The following is an 18,241-nucleotide window of genomic DNA, read 5'->3' as shown; positions in this document are numbered from 1 at the left end:
GTTTTTTCTTAACTCTGTCCTAAATGATCTACCCCTTATTCTCAAACCATGCCCTCTGGTACTGGACTCTCCCAGCATCTGGAACATATTTCCTGCCTCTATCCTGTCCAAACCCTTAATAATTTTATATGTTGCAATCAGATCCCCTCTCAATCTCCTTAATTCCAGCGTGTACAGGCCCAGTCTCTCTAACCTCTCTGCGTAAGACCTTTGACCTTTGACTTTCTTAGAACTATCACCCTCCGTTTTAAATATACCCAGTGACAGCCTCCACAGCCGTCTGTGGCAATGAATTCCACAGATTCACCACCTTCTGACTAATGAAATTCCTCCTCATTCCTCTCATCTCTGCTCTATAGGGAGATGTATTCCGAGGCTCTGTCCCCTGGCCCTAAACTCTCTCACTGTAGGAAACATTCTCTCCAAGGCCACTTGATCCAGGCCTTCCAATAGTTGGTAGATTTCAATGAATGTAAGTCTTACATTACAATCAGTGTCCTGCAAACATTTTGACGCTGTGACACAGTCTCTGACGTATATAATCCAGAACACATCAAACAACATTTTATTTTGCACTACTTTGTTTTGTTTTTATTCAAATTTTTATTTTTTTTTAAAAAAACCTGTTTCTGTTCTACTGTCTACTCATTAAAATGAAGTATAAAAAAATAAAACATCTTATTTAAAAAATATTGAGAGTCCCCGGAGCTGTCTTTCCCTATGTCCGTTGGCGCTTGGGAAGGCGTGTCCTGCGAGTCCTTTTGGTGACGGGGTAATTTATAAACTCAAAGTGCCTTTGGCGGTCTCGGTTCGGAAACAGCGGCTCCCCTTTGAACAGTCGTTTCATGAAGTGGACCTCCCGCTGGTTTTGCCTGGTCTTGGTTGCTTTCCTGGGCTGCCCCTTCCTGGTGAAGGCCATGTACCAACCTTCATACTTGGTGTTCCTCAGTGCCGTGTAGTTATTTTCCAGCAATATTTCAGTGAAAATGCAATCCTTGCCTTTGCCAACCAGCTGTGGAAATACAGAAATGCCACATTTAATATTCTCAGGATTCAGGATTCGAGAATGTTTCATGTCATTTCCAGTCACGTGTAAAGTACAAACTCTGGACCATGCAGCACAAACAAAGCACATAAGATAAAGAACACAATAAATATAAGATGACTCACATAAATTGATGGATCGTAGGTTTCACTAGGCACAACAGTGAAGCAACTCTGATAGGAATTCATAAAACTGTGGTGGTGGGATGGGTTAGTGGGTGGAGGTGTTGATCAGTCTTACTGCTTGGGGAAAGCAAATTTTTAAGTCTGGTGCTCCCAGAGCTCACCGAGCAGCTGTTTTTGATATCTCCAGAAGCGGCTTGGCAGATGTGCACCTTGGGGGTGCAGCCTTGGGCAGCCCCTTTGGACCTGATTCCATGCCAGTGTCATCAACTGAGGCTGATGACAGTTGATGGGACCATCAAGAGAATAGGTGTGACGGTCAGAGGCCTCTGCATTGAGCAATCTCTCTCCTTCTCCCCTCTCCCTGTCTCTCTGTCTCTCTCTCTCCCTTCCTCTCTCTCTTTCTCCCTCTCTCCTTCCCTCTCAATGGAGGTGGGGGAGAACAATCTGCTAGTTCTCGAGACAGGAGAGCTCAAACCTCTCTCTCCCTTGTTAGTGATAGACAGAGCTTGTGGCACGTTGAACTGTTGAGTGAACTATGGTTTTTGATGGACTGCAGAGCATGGTCTCTCTTTGGGGGTTTTGCTATTGCTAGCTTGGTGGGTGGGGGTGCAGATGCTTCCTGTTGGAACAAGTCGGGGGGGGGGGGGTTGATGATTTGTTGCTGCTTGTGCATGGGAGGGGGAAGGAGCCTTGGGGTTCTAATGTTTTCTGTCATTCATTCTTTGTGGCTTTTCTTCTGTTTTGTGGATGTCAGTGTAGAGTAAGAATTTCAGGTTGTATTCTGTCTACACTCTCTAACATTGAACTCTTGGTGTGGATGCTCAGTGCCCTCCCTGACGACATCGGGACAAACAGTCCATGAGCAGGGTGCATGGGAACCTTCATGATGCGATTTCCCAAATCCTGAGGTATGAACGTCACACCTTTCAGATCCTTGCGATTAGCGGCTTGGAAATTTCATTTCACTCTTATTTCTTTATATATGATCCCCCATAATGGCATGGTGCTGCCTGACCCACTGAACTCCTCCAGCATTTTGTGTGTGTTGCTCTGGATTTCCAGTATCTGCAGAACCTCTTGTGTTTATGATACAACATTGCTGAGTTAGAAACATAGATGTTGCCGAACATGACCCTACCTAGGAACTACCTAGGCTTTATCCATAGCCCTCTATTTTTCTAAGCTCCATGTAGCCATCCAGGAGTCTCTTAAAAGACCCTATCATTTCCACCTCCACCACCACTGCCAGCAGCCCATTCCACGCACTCACCACTCTCTGCGTAAAAAACTTACCCCTGACATCTCCTCCGTACCTGCTTCCAAACTGTGCCCTCTCGTGTTAGCCATTTCAGCCCTGGGAAAAAGCCTCTGACTATCCACACTATCAATTGCTATTATTTAAATAACCGGTTATTTCTGAAGAATTTGACCAGTGACAGGGATAGTCACTTCAAGATCACCAGACTTCATCTAGCACTGATAATGTCCTGGACAACACCTATTCCTTAGCCAAAATCACTAAAACAGATGGTAGTGTAAACTGCTCCACAATCATGGACTAAACCCAGAATGCCAGCACCTGCTGCCTCTAAAATTTAGTTAACTCACACAAAATGCTAAAGGAACTCAGCAGGTAAAAGCATCTTTGGAGAGAAAGAAACAGTCGAAGTTTTGTGCTGAGATACTTCTTGACACAAAACTACAATTGTTTCTTCTCTTCAGTAGATGTTGCCTGATTTGGTGAGTCCCTCCAGCATTTTGTGTACTCCAGTACAGTAAAATATTGGGAGTCCGATTCACTGGTTCATTGGCAAAAGGGGAGCTGCATAGCCTCTATCATGCTGTGGACCCAACCACATTCGTGTCAGAGTCTCCTGATGTGACCACCAGGGAGGGAGATGCAGGGGCTGGCTGTGTGCCACTAGATTCTGTACTGGGTTGGGGGCTGGCCTCTCCCATAGGTGTTCAGTCCCAGGAAGACAAGTTGGGTTGCATTTGACTGTGGCTGCACTGAGTGAGATGGGAAACTGCAGTAGGCTTGTTTTTGTAGAAACATGGCTCCAGGTCAACATCCCATGCATCATCAATCTCCAGGCCAGAACACTCTGGGACTTGGTCTATATCATTGTGTTTTCTTTTGTAACTGCAAGTTCTTCTGCTCTCATAATTAATAGTGCTGTATGCGACTGTACATACTGTGTTGTGTACATTGGTCCCAGAGAAATGCTAGTTTGGTTAGCTGTATACATGTGTATGGTTGAACAACAATTAACCTTGAACTTGTGCATGATGCTCAAGATCTCCAGCACCTGCAGAAACCTGCGTTTCTGAAGTTTCGGTCCTTTGTAGCGGTTCTGAATTTTGGAAGTGGAGTGTAACATAGGAAATTGATGCAGATAATGGATGAGAGATCCCACCTTTGTGGAATTTTATGGTATGTAAATTGGTACTTGGGTTACATACGATGACAAAGTGACTTTCAAGAGAATTTTGAAATTTTTGAGCGCTGAGCAAAGTCACGAGGTTGTGAAATGCATCATAGAAACACAGTTTTGTTTTAAAGAAAAGTCTATATTAACTGATCTGCACCACAAATGCCTTAACCTAATAAGAATGTATCCAAATATGTAAATCCAGGAAAATGGCTGCCAATGCCAGAGGTTATTTTGACGCCACTTATGATTTCTGATTCCCAAGTTGGGAGAAGCTGGCACTAAAGAACTGAGGTCAGGGCATTCCAAAGCCAAACAGCACATGTACCTCCCTCACCTCAAAAACAGCAGCCTTTGAAAATCTCTAAGTAATTACAGAGCTACTGACATCCACCCTCAGAACCCCATGCCCTGCAATTTCCTCCCTAATCCTCTTTGGCTCTGTACTTTTCAAAAAACTCCTTAAAACCTGACCAAGCTTTGATCATCTGTCCCTGTCTATTGATTATCACAGATCCAATTGTGTCATTTTACGGAGTAGCTGCAGAGTTCTCCCATTGCTTGGGAGTCAACCTACCCTCAGTGAGTGTTTCTAGACAGGATGGCGGTCCTGACAAAGAGCTGAACTAATAATTGTTCTCCTTCCACAGTTGCTTCCTGACTTGCTGAATGTTCCCAATTAACACAAATGATCCGTGTGTGATCACAGTGTAGTTTGTGGGAGATTACTGTGAGCAAATTGGGCGTGAGATAGTTTGGGATGTTATTAGCAGGAGGTGAGAGATTATATAGCAATTGAAAGACTGACTTATATTTTCTTATGTGAGTTGTGGGTTCGGTTTTAACATGAGGCCACAGGTTACAGTGAAATATTACTGTGCTCCACACTAGTGTTGAAGGTACTCCTGTGGGTCTTGCTGGGCTTATGCCATTTTTGGACCTTGGTAGTCTCCAGTTTGCAGATTCAGTCTGGAACTTACCTTTCCTACGAGTTTCCCTTTCCTGTTCATGCAGATATAATGGCCTGTCTCTGCTCCCCGAATCCGTACTCGACTGTCAAATGTGTCCGTTTCCACCAGTAGTTTAGCTGCAAGAGCAGAGAGCTCCATTAAAATCAAGGCCTTCACCAGAATTAACAAGGTTGCCAGAATCATTAACCAAGAAACCACAAGGGACAAGGGGAGAAGGAAGGTGGCAGTGGAGTGGGGAGAGCATGATGGTCAGATACCTCAAGTGAGGAAAGAGAAGGCAGTGCACAGGATTGGGAAAAGCTGCAAATTCAGTCAGCTCCCTCTTGGGCACTATCTTCTACAGCATCGAGGACACCTCCAAAAGGCGATGCCCCAGAAATGAAGGACCCCCTTCACCCAGGACATGGCCTCCTCACACTGCTAACGTCAGAGGGAAGGTACAGGAGCCTGAAGACACATGCTCAAAGCTGTCCAAAGAGCTTCTCCCCCCCGCCATCAGATCTCTAAACGGACAATGAATCCATGGACACTGCCTCACTACTTTTGCTCTCTTTTTGCACTAATTATTTAATTTTAATATATCTATTTCTCATTGAAATATATAGTTTTATTTTTGTTTTGCACTGTACCACAAAACAACAAATTTCATGACATATGCCAGTGATATGAAACCTAAATCCAATTCTGATTCTGTCCCCCCCCCCATTCCCTATGAGATTCTTGGGCACTCAGGTGGGAGCTTTGCCAATCCCAATTCCATCCATGTGGCTGGCACAAATCCTTAGTAATAAAATCACTCTTCCATGATCAAATATTAGAGACCTGCTATTCTACAGAAAGTCACTGAGACCCACATCAGATCCTAGCCTATGATCCACTCTCAGCTTCTATCTTCCAGTATATAAATCAAAGTTCAAAGTAAGTTTATTATCAAAGTACATATATTTCACCATATACAACCTTGAGATTCATTTTCTTGCAGGCATACTCAGTAAATCCAAGAGCCACAACAGAATCAATGAAAGACCGTCCCCAACAGGACGGGCAATCAGCCAGTGTGCAAAAGATAAAAAATCTGTGCACATACAAAAAGGAAATAATAAATAAATAGGTAAATAAATAAGCAATGAGATGAAGAGTCCTTGAAAATGAGTCCATAGACTGAGGGAACAGTTCAGTGATGGAGTGAGTGAAGTTATCCCCTCTGGTTCAATATCCTGATGGTTGAGGAGTTATAACTATTCCTGAACCTGCTGGTGTGCATCCTGGGGCTCCTGTACCTTCTTCCTGATGGCAGCAGTGAGAAGAGAGCATGATCTGGGTGGTGAGGGTCTCTAAAGATGGATGTTGCTTTCCAAGGACAGCGTTCTATGTAGATGTGGGGAGAGCTTGACCTTTGATAGACTGGGCCATATCCACTATTTTGTAGGCCTCAGAAATTTAAAACACAGGATCATTGAGGGCTGTGTGAGTTTGTGAAGGTTCCTGCATGTCTTAATGGTCAAAATGAGTACAGCTTAAACCCTTTAATTACGTTCCAGTCTGTTCCCTGTTCCTCAATACTGTTGGTCCATGTCTATGCCCTCCACCCAATCAATCTTCTCAATTAGATTCTGTCCAGTAACTTACATCTGTATGTCTATTACTTCATATAAATGCTTCAAATCCATCAGTTAGCCTTAACTCGCATCAAGAGATCTCTCGGTCTATCTATAAACCAGTCAGATCCCTCAATTCAGTTCCAGCCTGAATCTCGCTCCCAGCTACTTTAATTGTAAATCCCTTGATGTGATTCCCATTTTAACTCACTCCTGGCATCTGTTATGTAGGACATTCTGCATCTCCTCAATCCCTTGATATATTCCATTCTGAAATTCACTCCCAGGTGTACATTACTTGGAACATCAATCTGAAGAATTTGGTTGTTTTCTGATTGACCTGCAAAAATTAACATGGAGTGATTATCCTGTCACTCAAAATTTCAGAGATGAGTCCATTTAATCTGGTGTTGAGAAGGTTGCAGCATGCGAATTGTGTGTGTAAAGTAAATTAAGATAATTGATGGACACCATTGATAATTGACCGGAGTTGTCCAACATTCATTCCGGCCAGGGTCAGCCATGGCATCAATGATTTACATCATTGTAAATACCTGTTGGTATTTAGGTATTTTTGCACATTTTAGTCATATTTGTACTTTAACCTCTAACTTTATTTTTATATAATTCTTTATTCATATAATTGTTAAATGTTGTTGCCTTTTGTTGCATGTCACACACCACAGCAAATTCCTAATACAGGACAACTTCAAAAGGCAATGATTCAGAACATCCATCACTAAGGACTCCCGTCACCCAGTACATCCCCTCTTCTCACTCCCACCATCAAGGAGGAGGTACGGGAGCCTGAAGGCACACACTCAAGGTTTCAGGTACAGCTTCTCCCCATCCACTATCAGATTTCTGAATGGACAGCGAACCCATGTACATGGCCTCACAACTCAGCATTTTTCTCTCTTTTTGCAACACATTTAATTCAATTATATACTTATTTATACAGAATATATTTATTGTAATTTATAGTTTATTATTATATACTGCACTGTACTGCTGCCACGGAGCAACAAATGTGCCAGTGAAATTTGACCTGATTCTAGAGGTTGAGCCGAGTCCGTCTGTACATCAGCGGGATTTCTCACCGTATCTGCCGAGTCCGTCTGTACGTCAGCGGGATTTCTCACCGTATCTGCCGAGTCGGTCAGTACGTCAGCGGGATTTCTCACCGTATCTGCCCAGTCGGTCAGTACGTCAGCGGGATTTCTCACCGTATCTGCCGAGTCGGTCAGTACGTCAGCGGGATTTCTCATCGTATCTGCCGAGTCCGTCTGTACGTCAGCGGGATTTCTCATCGTATCTACCGAGTCGGTCAGTACGTCAGCGGGATTTCTCACCGTATCTGCCGAGTCGGTCAGTACGTCAGCGGGATTTCTCACCGTATCTGCCGAGTCGGTCTGTACGTCAGCGGGATTTCTCACCGTATCTGCCGAGTCCGTCTGTACGTCAGCGGGATTTCTCACCGTATCTGCCGAGTCCGTCTGTACGCCAGCGGGATTTCTCACCGTATCTGCCGAGTCCGTCTGTACGTCAGCGGGATTTCTCACCGTATCTGCCGAGTCGGTCAGTACGCCAGCGGGATTTCTCACCGTATCTGCCGAGTCGGTCAGTACGTCAGCGGGATTTCTCATCGTATCTGCCGAGTCGGTCAGTACGTCAGCGGGATTTCTCACCGTATCTGCCGAGTCGGTCAGTACGTCAGCGGGATTTCTCACCGTATCTGCCGAGTCCGTCTGTACGCCAGCGGGATTTCTCACCGTATCTGCCGAGTCCGTCTCTACGTCAGCGGGATTTCTCACCGTATCTGCCGAGTCCGTCTGTACGTCAGCGGGATTTCTCACCGTATCTGCCCAGTCGGTCAGTACGTCAGCGGGATTTCTCACCGTATCTGCCGAGTCAGTCAGTACGTCAGCGGGATTTCTCACCGTATCTGCCGAGTCCGTCTGTACGTCAGCGGGATTTCTCACCGTATCTGCCCAGTCGGTCAGTACGTCAGCGGGATTTCTCACTGTATCTGCCGAGTCAGTCAGTCAGTACGTCAGCGGGATTTCTCACCGTATCTGCCGAGTCAGTCAGTACGTCAGCGGGATTTCTCACCGTATCTGCCGATTGAGTCAGTACGTCAGCGGGATTTCTCACCGTATCTGCCGAGTCGGTCAGTACGTCAGCGGGATTTCTCAGCGTATCTGCCGAGTGAGTCAGTACGTCAGCGGGATTTCTCACCGTATCTGCCGAGTCCGTCTGTACGTCAGTGGGATTTCTCACCGTATCTGCCGAGTCGGTCAGTACGTCAGCGGGATTTCTCACCGTATCTGCCGAGTGAGTCAGTACGTCAGCGGGATTTCTCATCGTATCTGCCGAGTCCGTCTGTACGTCAGCGGGATTTCTCACCGTATCTGCCGAGTCCGTCTGTACGTCAGCGGGATTTCTCACCGTATCTGCCCAGTCGGTCAGTACGTCAGCGGGATTTCTCACCGTATCTGCCCAGTCAGTCAGTACGTCAGCGGGATTTCTCACCATATCTGCCGAGTCCGTCTGTACGTCAGCGGGATTTCTCACCGTATCTGCCGAGTCCGTCTGTACGCCAGCGGGATTTCTCACCGTATCTGCCGAGTCGGTCAGTACGTCAGCGAGATTTCTCACCGTATCTGCCGAGTGAGTCAGTACGTCAGCGGGATTTCTCACCGTATCTGCCGAGTGAGTCAGTACGTCAGCGGGATTTCTCACCGTATCTGCCGAGTCGGTCAGTACGTCAGCGGGATTTCTCACCGTATCTGCCGAGTCCGTCTGTACGTCAGCGGGATTTCTCACCGTATCTGCCGAGTCGGTCAGTACGTCAGCGGGATTTCTCACCGTATCTGCCGAGTCGGTCAGTACGTCAGCGGGATTTCTCACCGTATCTGCTGAGTCCGTCTGTACGTCAGCGGGATTTCTCATCGTATCTGCCGAGTCGGTCAGTACGTCAGCGGGATTTCTCACCGTATCTGCCGAGTCGGTCTGTACGTCAGCGGGATTTCTCACCGTATCTGCCGAGTCGGTCAGTACGTCAGTGGGATTTCTCACCATATCTGCTGAGTCCGTCTGTACGTCAGCGGGATTTCTCACCGTATCTGCCCAGTCGGTCAGTACGTCAGCGGGATTTCTCACCGTATCTGCTGAGTCCGTCTGTACGTCAGCGGGATTTCTCATCGTATCTGCCGAGTCGGTCAGTACGTCAGCGGGATTTCTCACCGTATCTGCCCAGTCGGTCAGTACGTCAGCGGGATTTCTCACCGTATCTGCTGAGTCCGTCTGTACGTCAGCGGGATTTCTCACCGTATCTGCCGAGTCGGTCAGTACGTCAGCGGGATTTCTCACCGTATCTGCCGAGTCGGTCAGTACGTCAGCGGGATTTCTCATCGTATCTGCCGAGTCGGTCAGTACGCCAGCGGGATTTCTCACCGTATCTGCCGAGTGAGTCAGTACGTCAGCGGGATTTCTCACCGTATCTGCCGAGACGGTCAGTACGTCAGCGGGATTTCTCACCGTATCTGCCGAGTCCGTCTGTACGTCAGCGGGATTTCTCACCGTATCTGCCGAGTGAGTCAGTACGTCAGCGGGATTTCTCACCGTATCTGCCGAGTCCGTCTGTACGTCAGCGGGATTTCTCACCGTATCTGCCGAGTCGGTCAGTACGTCAGCGGGATTTCTCACCGTATCTGCCGAGTCCGTCTGTACGTCAGCGGGATTTCTCACCGTATCTGCCGAATCCGTCAGTACGTCAGCGGGATTTCTCACCGTATCTGCCGAGTCGGTCAGTACGTCAGCGGGATTTCTCACCGTATCTGCCGAGTCGGTCAGTACGTCAGCGAGATTTCTCACCGTATCTGCCGAGTCGGTCAGTACGTCAGCGGGATTTCTCACCGTATCTGCCCAGTCGGTCAGTACGTCAGCGGGATTTCTCACCGTATCTGCCGAGTCCGTCTGTACGTCAGCGGGATTTCTCACCGTATCTGCCGAGTCGGTCTGTACGTCAGCGGGATTTCTCACCGTATCTGCCGAGTCCGTCTGTACGTCAGCGGGATTTCTCACCGTATCTGCCGAGTCGGTCAGTACGTCAGCGGGATTTCTCATCGTATCTGCCCAGTCGGTCAGTACGTCAGCGGGATTTCTCACCGTATCTGCCCAGTCGGTCAGTACGTCAGCGGGATTTCTCACCGTATCTGCCGAGTCGGTCTGTACGTCAGCGGGATTTCTCACCGTATCTGCCGAGTCGGTCTGTACGTCAGCGGGATTTCTCACCGTATCTGCCGAGTCGGTCAGTACGTCAGCGGGATTTCTCACCGTATCTGCCGAGTGAGTCAGTACGTCAGCGGGATTTCTCACCGTATCTGCCGAGTCAGTCAGTACGTCAGCGGGATTTCTCACCGTAACTGCCGAGTCGGTCAGTACGTCAGCGGGATTTCTCACCGTATCTGCTGAGTCCGTCTGTACGCCAGCGGGATTTCTCACTGTATCTGCCGAGTGAGTCTGTACGTCAGCGGGATTTCTCACCGTATCTGCTGAGTCCGTCAGTACGTCAGCGGGATTTCTCACCGTATCTGCCGAGTCCGTCTGTACGTCAGCGGGATTTCTCACCGTATCTGCCAAGTGAGTCGGTCAGTACGTCAGCGGGATTTCTCACCGTATCTGCCGAGTCGGTCAGTACGTCAGCGGGATTTCTCACCGTATCTGCCGAGTCGGTCAGTACGTCAGCGGGATTTCTCACCGTATCTGCCGAGTCCGTCTGTACGTCAGCGGGATTTCTCACCGTATCTGCCGAGTCGGTCAGTACGTCAGCGGGATTTCTCACCGTATCTGCCGAGTCCGTCTGTACGTCAGCGGGATTTCTCACCGTATCTGCCGAGTGAGTCAGTACGTCAGCGGGATTTCTCACCGTATCTGCCGAGTGAGTCAGTACGTCAGCGGGATTTCTCACCGTATCTGCCGAGTGAGTCAGTACGTCAGCGGGATTTCTCACCGTATCTGCCGAGTCGGTCAGTACGTCAGCGGGATTTCTCACCATATCTGCCGAGTGAGTCAGTACGTCAGCGGGATTTCTCACCGTATCTGCCGAGTCGGTCAGTACGTCAGCGGGATTTCTCACCGTATCTGCCGAGTCCGTCTGTACGTCAGCGGGATTTCTCACCGTATCTGCCGAGTGAGTCTGTACGTCAGCGGGATTTCTCACCGTATCTGCCGAGTCGGTCAGTACGTCAGCGGGATTTCTCACCGTATCTGCCGAGTCGGTCAGTACGTCAGCGGGATTTCTCACCGTATCTGCCGAGTCGGTCAGTACGTCAGCGGGATTTCTCACCGTATCTGCCGAGTCAGTCAGTACGTCAGCGGGATTTCTCACCGTATCTGCCGAGTCGGTCAGTACGTCAGCGGGATTTCTCACCGTATCTGCCGAGTCAGTCAGTACGTCAGCGGGATTTCTCACCGTATCTGCCGAGTCAGTCAGTACGTCAGCGGGATTTCTCACCGTATCTGCCGAGTGAGTCAGTACGTCAGCGGGATTTCTCACCGTATCTGCCGAGTCCGTCTGTACGTCAGCGGGATTTCTCACCGTATCTGCCGAGTCGGTCTGTACGTCAGCGGGATTTCTCACCGTATCTGCCGAGTCGGTCAGTACGTCAGCGGGATTTCTCACTGTATCTGCCGAGTGAGTCAGTACGTCAGCGGGATTTCTCACCGTATCTGCCGAGTCCGTCTGTACGTCAGCGGGATTTCTCACCGTATCTGCCGAGTCGGTCAGTACGTCAGCGGGATTTCTCACTGTATCTGCCGAGTCGGTCAGTACGTCAGCGGGATTTCTCACCGTATCTGCCGAGTGAGTCAGTCAGTACGTCAGCGGGATTTCTCACCGTATCTGCCGAGTCGGTCAGTACGTCAGCGGGATTTCTCACCGTATCTGCCGAGTCCGTCTGTACGTCAGCTGGATTTCTCACCGTATCTGCCGAGTCCGTCTGTACGTCAGCGAGATTTCTCACCGTATCTGCCGAGTCGGTCAGTACGTCAGCGGGATTTCTCATCGTATCTGCCGAGTCGGTCAGTACGTCAGCGGGATTTCTCACCGTATCTGCCGAGTCCGTCAGTACGTCAGCGGGATTTCTCACCGTATCTGCCGAGTGAGTCAGTCAGTACGTCAGCGGGATTTCTCACCGTATCTGCCGAGTCGGTCAGTACGTCAGCGGGATTTCTCACCGTATCTGCCGAGTGAGTCAGTCAGTACGTCAGCGGGATTTCTCACCGTATCTGCCGAGTCGGTCAGTACGTCAGCGGGATTTCTCACCGTATCTGCCGAGTGAGTCAGTCAGTACGTCAGCGGGATTTCTCACCGTATCTGCCGAGTCGGTCAGTACGTCAGCGGGATTTCTCACCGTATCTGCCGAGTCCGTCTGTACGTCAGCGGGATTTCTCACCGTATCTGCCGAGTCGGTCTGTACGTCAGCGGGATTTCTCACCGTATCTGCCGAGTCCGTCTGTACGTCAGCGGGATTTCTCACCGTATCTGCCGAGTCGGTCAGTACGTCAGCGGGATTTCTCACTGTATCTGCCGAGTCGGTCAGTACGTCAGCGGGATTTCTCACCGTATCTGCCGAGTGAGTCAGTCAGTACGTCAGCGGGATTTCTCACCGTATCTGCCGAGTCGGTCAGTACGTCAGCGGGATTTCTCACCGTATCTGCCGAGTGAGTCAGTACGTCAGCGGGATTTCTCACCGTATCTGCCGAGTCGGTCAGTACGTCAGCGGGATTTCTCACCGTATCTGCCGAGTCGGTCAGTACGTCAGCGGGATTTCTCATCGTATCTGCTGAGTCCGTCTGTACGTCAGCGGGATTTCTCATCGTATCTGCCGAGTCGGTCAGTACGTCAGCGGGATTTCTCACCGTATCTGCCCAGTCGGTCAGTACGTCAGCAGGATTTCTCACCGTATCTGCCGAGTCAGTCAGTCAGTACGTCAGCGGGATTTCTCACCGTATCTGCCGAGTCAGTCAGTCAGTACGTCAGCGGGATTTCTCACCGTATCTGCCGAGTCGGTCAGTACGTCAGCGGGATTTCTCACCGTATCTGCCGAGTCGGTCAGTACGTCAGCGGGATTTCTCACCGTATCTGCCGAGTCCGTCTGTACGCCAGCGGGATTTCTCACCGTATCTGCCGAGTCCGTCTGTACGTCAGCGGGATTTCTCACCGTATCTGCCGAGTGAGTCAGTACGCCAGCGGGATTTCTCACCGTATCTGCCGAGTGAGTCTGTACGTCAGCGGGATTTCTCACCGTATCTGCCGAGTCGGTCAGTACGTCAGCGGGATTTCTCACCGTATCTGCCGAGTGAGTCAGTCAGTACGTCAGCGGGATTTCTCACCGTATCTGCCGAGTCCGTCTGTACGTCAGCGGGATTTCTCACCGTATCTGCCGAGTCGGTCAGTACGTCAGCGGGATTTCTCATCGTATCTGCCCAGTCGGTCAGTACGTCAGCGGGATTTCTCACCGTATCTGCCCAGTCGGTCAGTACGTCAGCGGGATTTCTCACCGTATCTGCCGAGTCGGTCTGTACGTCAGCGGGATTTCTCACCGTATCTGCCGAGTCGGTCTGTACGTCAGCGGGATTTCTCACCGTATCTGCCGAGTCGGTCAGTACGTCAGCGGGATTTCTCACCGTATCTGCCGAGTGAGTCAGTACGTCAGCGGGATTTCTCACCGTATCTGCCGAGTCAGTCAGTACGTCAGCGGGATTTCTCACCGTATCTGCCGAGTCGGTCAGTACGTCAGCGGGATTTCTCACCGTATCTGCTGAGTCCGTCTGTACGCCAGCGGGATTTCTCACTGTATCTGCCGAGTGAGTCTGTACGTCAGCGGGATTTCTCACCGTATCTGCTGAGTCCGTCAGTACGTCAGCGGGATTTCTCACCGTATCTGCCGAGTCTGTCTGTACGTCAGCGGGATTTCTCACCATATCTGCCGAGTCCGTCTGTACGTCAGCGGGATTTCTCACCGTATCTGCCGAGTCGGTCAGTACGTCAGCGGGATTTCTCACCGTATCTGCCGAGTCGGTCAGTACGTCAGCGGGATTTCTCACCGTATCTGCCGAGTCCGTCTGTACGTCAGCGGGATTTCTCACCGTATCTGCCGAGTCGGTCAGTACGTCAGCGGGATTTCTCACCGTATCTGCCGAGTCCGTCTGTACGTCAGCGGGATTTCTCACCGTATCTGCCGAGTGAGTCAGTACGTCAGCGGGATTTCTCACCGTATCTGCCGAGTGAGTCAGTACGTCAGCGGGATTTCTCACCGTATCTGCCGAGTGAGTCAGTACGTCAGCGGGATTTCTCACCGTATCTGCCGAGTCGGTCAGTACGTCAGCGGGATTTCTCACCATATCTGCCGAGTGAGTCAGTACGTCAGCGGGATTTCTCACCGTATCTGCCGAGTCAGTCAGTCAGTACGTCAGCGGGATTTCTCACCGTATCTGCCGAGTCAGTCAGTCAGTACGTCAGCGGGATTTCTCACCGTATCTGCCGAGTCCGTCTGTACGTCAGCGGGATTTCTCACCGTATCTGCCGAGTCGGTCAGTACGTCAGCGGGATTTCTCACCGTATCTGCCGAGTCCGTCTGTACGTCAGCGGGATTTCTCACCGTATCTGCCGAGTGAGTCTGTACGTCAGCAGGATTTCTCACCGTATCTGCCGAGTCGGTCAGTACGTCAGCGGGATTTCTCACCGTATCTGCCGAGTCGGTCAGTACGTCAGCGGGATTTCTCACCGTATCTGCCGAGTCCGTCAGTACGTCAGCGGGATTTCTCACCGTATCTGCCGAGTCCGTCTGTACGTCAGCGGGATTTCTCACCGTATCTGCCGAGTCAGTCAGTACGTCAGCGGGATTTCTCACCGTATCTGCCGAGTCCGTCTGTACGTCAGCGGGATTTCTCACCGTATCTGCCGAGTCCGTCTGTACGTCAGCGGGATTTCTCACCGTATCTGCCGAGTCGGTCAGTACGTCAGCGGGATTTCTCACCGTATCTGCCGAGTGAGTCAGTACGTCAGCGGGATTTCTCACCGTATCTGCCGAGTCCGTCTGTACGTCAGCGGGATTTCTCACCGTATCTGCCGAGTCGGTCAGTACGTCAGCGGGATTTCTCACTGTATCTGCCGAGTCGGTCAGTACGTCAGCGGGATTTCTCACCGTATCTGCCGAGTGAGTCAGTCAGTACGTCAGCGGGATTTCTCACCGTATCTGCCGAGTCGGTCAGTACGTCAGCGGGATTTCTCACCGTATCTGCCGAGTCCGTCTGTACGTCAGCTGGATTTCTCACCGTATCTGCCGAGTCCGTCTGTACGTCAGCGAGATTTCTCACCGTATCTGCCGAGTCGGTCAGTACGTCAGCGGGATTTCTCACCGTATCTGCCGAGTCGGTCAGTACGTCAGCGGGATTTCTCACCGTATCTGCCGAGTCGGTCAGTACGTCAGCGGGATTTCTCACCGTATCTGCCGAGTGAGTCAGTCAGTACGTCAGCGGGATTTCTCACCGTATCTGCCGAGTCGGTCAGTACGTCAGCGGGATTTCTCACCGTATCTGCCGAGTCCGTCTGTACGTCAGCGGGATTTCTCACCGTATCTGCCGAGTCGGTCTGTACGTCAGCGGGATTTCTCACCGTATCTGCCGAGTCCGTCTGTACGTCAGCGGGATTTCTCACCGTATCTGCCGAGTCGGTCAGTACGTCAGCGGGATTTCTCACTGTATCTGCCGAGTCGGTCAGTACGTCAGCGGGATTTCTCACCGTATCTGCCGAGTGAGTCAGTCAGTACGTCAGCGGGATTTCTCACCGTATCTGCCGAGTCGGTCAGTACGTCAGCGGGATTTCTCACCGTATCTGCCGAGTGAGTCAGTACGTCAGCGGGATTTCTCATCGTATCTGCCGAGTCGGTCAGTACGTCAGCGGGATTTCTCATCGTATCTGCTGAGTCCGTCTGTACGTCAGCGGGATTTCTCATCGTATCTGCCGAGTCGGTCAGTACGTCAGCAGGATTTCTCACCGTATCTGCCGAGTCAGTCAGTCAGTACGTCAGCGGGATTTCTCACCGTATCTGCCGAGTCAGTCAGTCAGTACGTCAGCGGGATTTCTCACCGTATCTGCCGAGTCGGTCAGTACGTCAGCGGGATTTCTCACCGTATCTGCCGAGTCGGTCAGTACGTCAGCGGGATTTCTCACCGTATCTGCCGAGTCCGTCTGTACGCCAGCGGGATTTCTCACCGTATCTGCCGAGTCCGTCTGTACGTCAGCGGGATTTCTCACCGTATCTGCCGAGTGAGTCAGTACGCCAGCGGGATTTCTCACCGTATCTGCCGAGTGAGTCTGTACGTCAGCGGGATTTCTCACCGTATCTGCCGAGTCGGTCAGTACGTCAGCGGGATTTCTCACCGTATCTGCCGAGTGAGTCAGTCAGTACGTCAGCGGGATTTCTCACCGTATCTGCCGAGTGAGTCAGTACGTCAGCGGGATTTCTCACCGTATCTGCCGAGTCAGTCAGTACGTCAGCGGGATTTCTCACCGTATCTGCCCAGTCAGTCAGTACGTCAGCGGGATTTCTCACCGTATCTGCCGAGTGAGTCAGTACGTCAGCGGGATTTCTCACCGTATCTGCCGAGTCGGTCAGTACGCCAGCGGGATTTCTCACCGTATCTGCCCAGTCGGTCAGTACGTCAGCGGGATTTCTCACCGTATCTGCCGAGTCGGTCAGTACGTCAGCGGGATTTCTCACCGTATCTGCCGAGTGAGTCAGTACGTCAGCGGGATTTCTCACCGTATCTGCCGAGTCAGTCAGTACGTCAGCGGGATTTCTCACCGTATCTGCCGAGTCCGTCTGTACGTCAGCGGGATTTCTCACCGTATCTGCCGAGTCCGTCTGTACGCCAGCGGGATTTCTCACCGTATCTGCCGAGTCGGTCAGTACGTCAGCGGGATTTCTCACCATATCTGCCCAGTCAGTCAGTACGTCAGCGGGATTTCTCACCGTATCTGCCCAGTCAGTCAGTACGTCAGCGGGATTTCTCACCATATTTGCTGCCATCTTCTGCAGTTGCATTGATTCTCTTCCCAAGGATCTGGACGTGTTTGCCACTGGTGCGACTGTAGAGCTGGTAGATACGGATATGTCTGCGGCTCAGCTGGTCCGTGTTCCGAGCGTGGTCTTTGACGTGCTGATTAAAATTAGGAGACGATTGATTCTCCCCCTTTTAGTTTACAAAGGGAGAAATAAAATCAATTTGCTTTTACTCTGCCGGAGCCCAGCGACCTGGCGCAGATCACACCATGTGGCCCAGTCCCTGTCTCTGCATAGTCACACCACCATCGATACTGAGGGTGGGGCATGGCCCTGGAGGCTACATGAACCCTACCCCACCCATTCCCCACCACCAATCATTGCATTAACACTCTCTCGCCGTTGGGCAGCCAATATTTCCAACCTGACAAATGTAATCTTAGCGTTCATTTTGAGAGGACTAGAAAATAGAGAGCAAGGATGTGACGCTGGACTTTATAAGGCATTGGTCAGACATTATTTGGAGAATTGTGTGCATTTTGGGCCCTGTCTCTAAGAAAGGATGTGCAAACATTGGAGAGGGTCCAGAGAAGGTTCAGAAAAATGATCCCAAGAATGAAAGGGTTAACATATGAGGAACACTTGATGGCTCCCTGGAGTATGGAACAGTGAGGGGGGATCATTTTGAATATTGTAAGGCCTAGTTAGAGTGCAGCTCCGCCATGGACGGCCCCAAGCACAGCTGTGAAAGGAGGGGGGTTGGGCAACCCCACCCCGTAAAAACCCAGAGCTGCAGGAACGCCAACAGAAGCTCCAAAGCCTCATTCCTGGAAGAAATAGTATACAGCAAGAAAATGGGCTCCACTTGGGGACAACTTGAAAGACAGGCCCAGGACAGAGGACTCTGATGAGCTGCTGTTGGTGGCCTGCACCCCAGTAGGGCAATGGGCTTACGTAAGTACATAGAGTGGGTGTGGAGAGGATGTTTCCTTTAGCAC

The 18,241-nt window shown here is 50.6% G+C and overlaps 1 protein-coding gene across 1 annotated transcript; it reads right to left on the bottom strand.

Annotated features, from left to right (window-relative positions):
* Positions 1 to 718: 718 nt before the first annotated feature.
* On the bottom strand, positions 719 to 17,572 carry LOC132399625 (fibroblast growth factor 17-like). The gene is made up of 4 exons (XM_059980602.1): positions 17,477 to 17,572; positions 17,256 to 17,433; positions 4,583 to 4,689; positions 719 to 1,012 (listed from the first exon to the last, which is right to left on the bottom strand). The coding sequence occupies exons 1-4, from the start codon at positions 17,570 to 17,572 to the stop codon at positions 719 to 721; spliced, it is 675 nt and encodes a 224-aa protein (XP_059836585.1).
* Between the last annotated feature and the right edge of the window lie 669 nt (positions 17,573 to 18,241).

The sequence above is a fragment of the Hypanus sabinus genome, chromosome 1, assembly GCF_030144855.1.
Source record: "Hypanus sabinus isolate sHypSab1 chromosome 1, sHypSab1.hap1, whole genome shotgun sequence".
In the NCBI taxonomy this organism is placed as follows: Eukaryota; Metazoa; Chordata; class Chondrichthyes; order Myliobatiformes; family Dasyatidae; genus Hypanus; species Hypanus sabinus.
The sequence above is the reverse complement of the archived record's forward strand: the minus strand, read 5'-3'. Positions and strand labels throughout refer to the sequence as shown.

Excerpts from the sequence above, each read along its gene's own strand:
- LOC132399625 (XM_059980602.1), bottom strand. The coding sequence starts at position 17,572 with ATGCCCCACCCTCAGTATCGATGGTGGTGTGACTATGCAGAGACAGGG. Across the intron at positions 17,434-17,476 it reads GGTCGCTGGGCTCCGGCAGA|GGGGAGAATCAATCGTCTCC; the intron begins GTAAAAGCAAAT and ends GTAAACTAAAAG. Across the intron at positions 4,690-17,255 it reads AGAAGATGGCAGCAAATATG|CTAAACTACTGGTGGAAACG; the intron begins GTGAGAAATCCC and ends CTGCTCTTGCAG.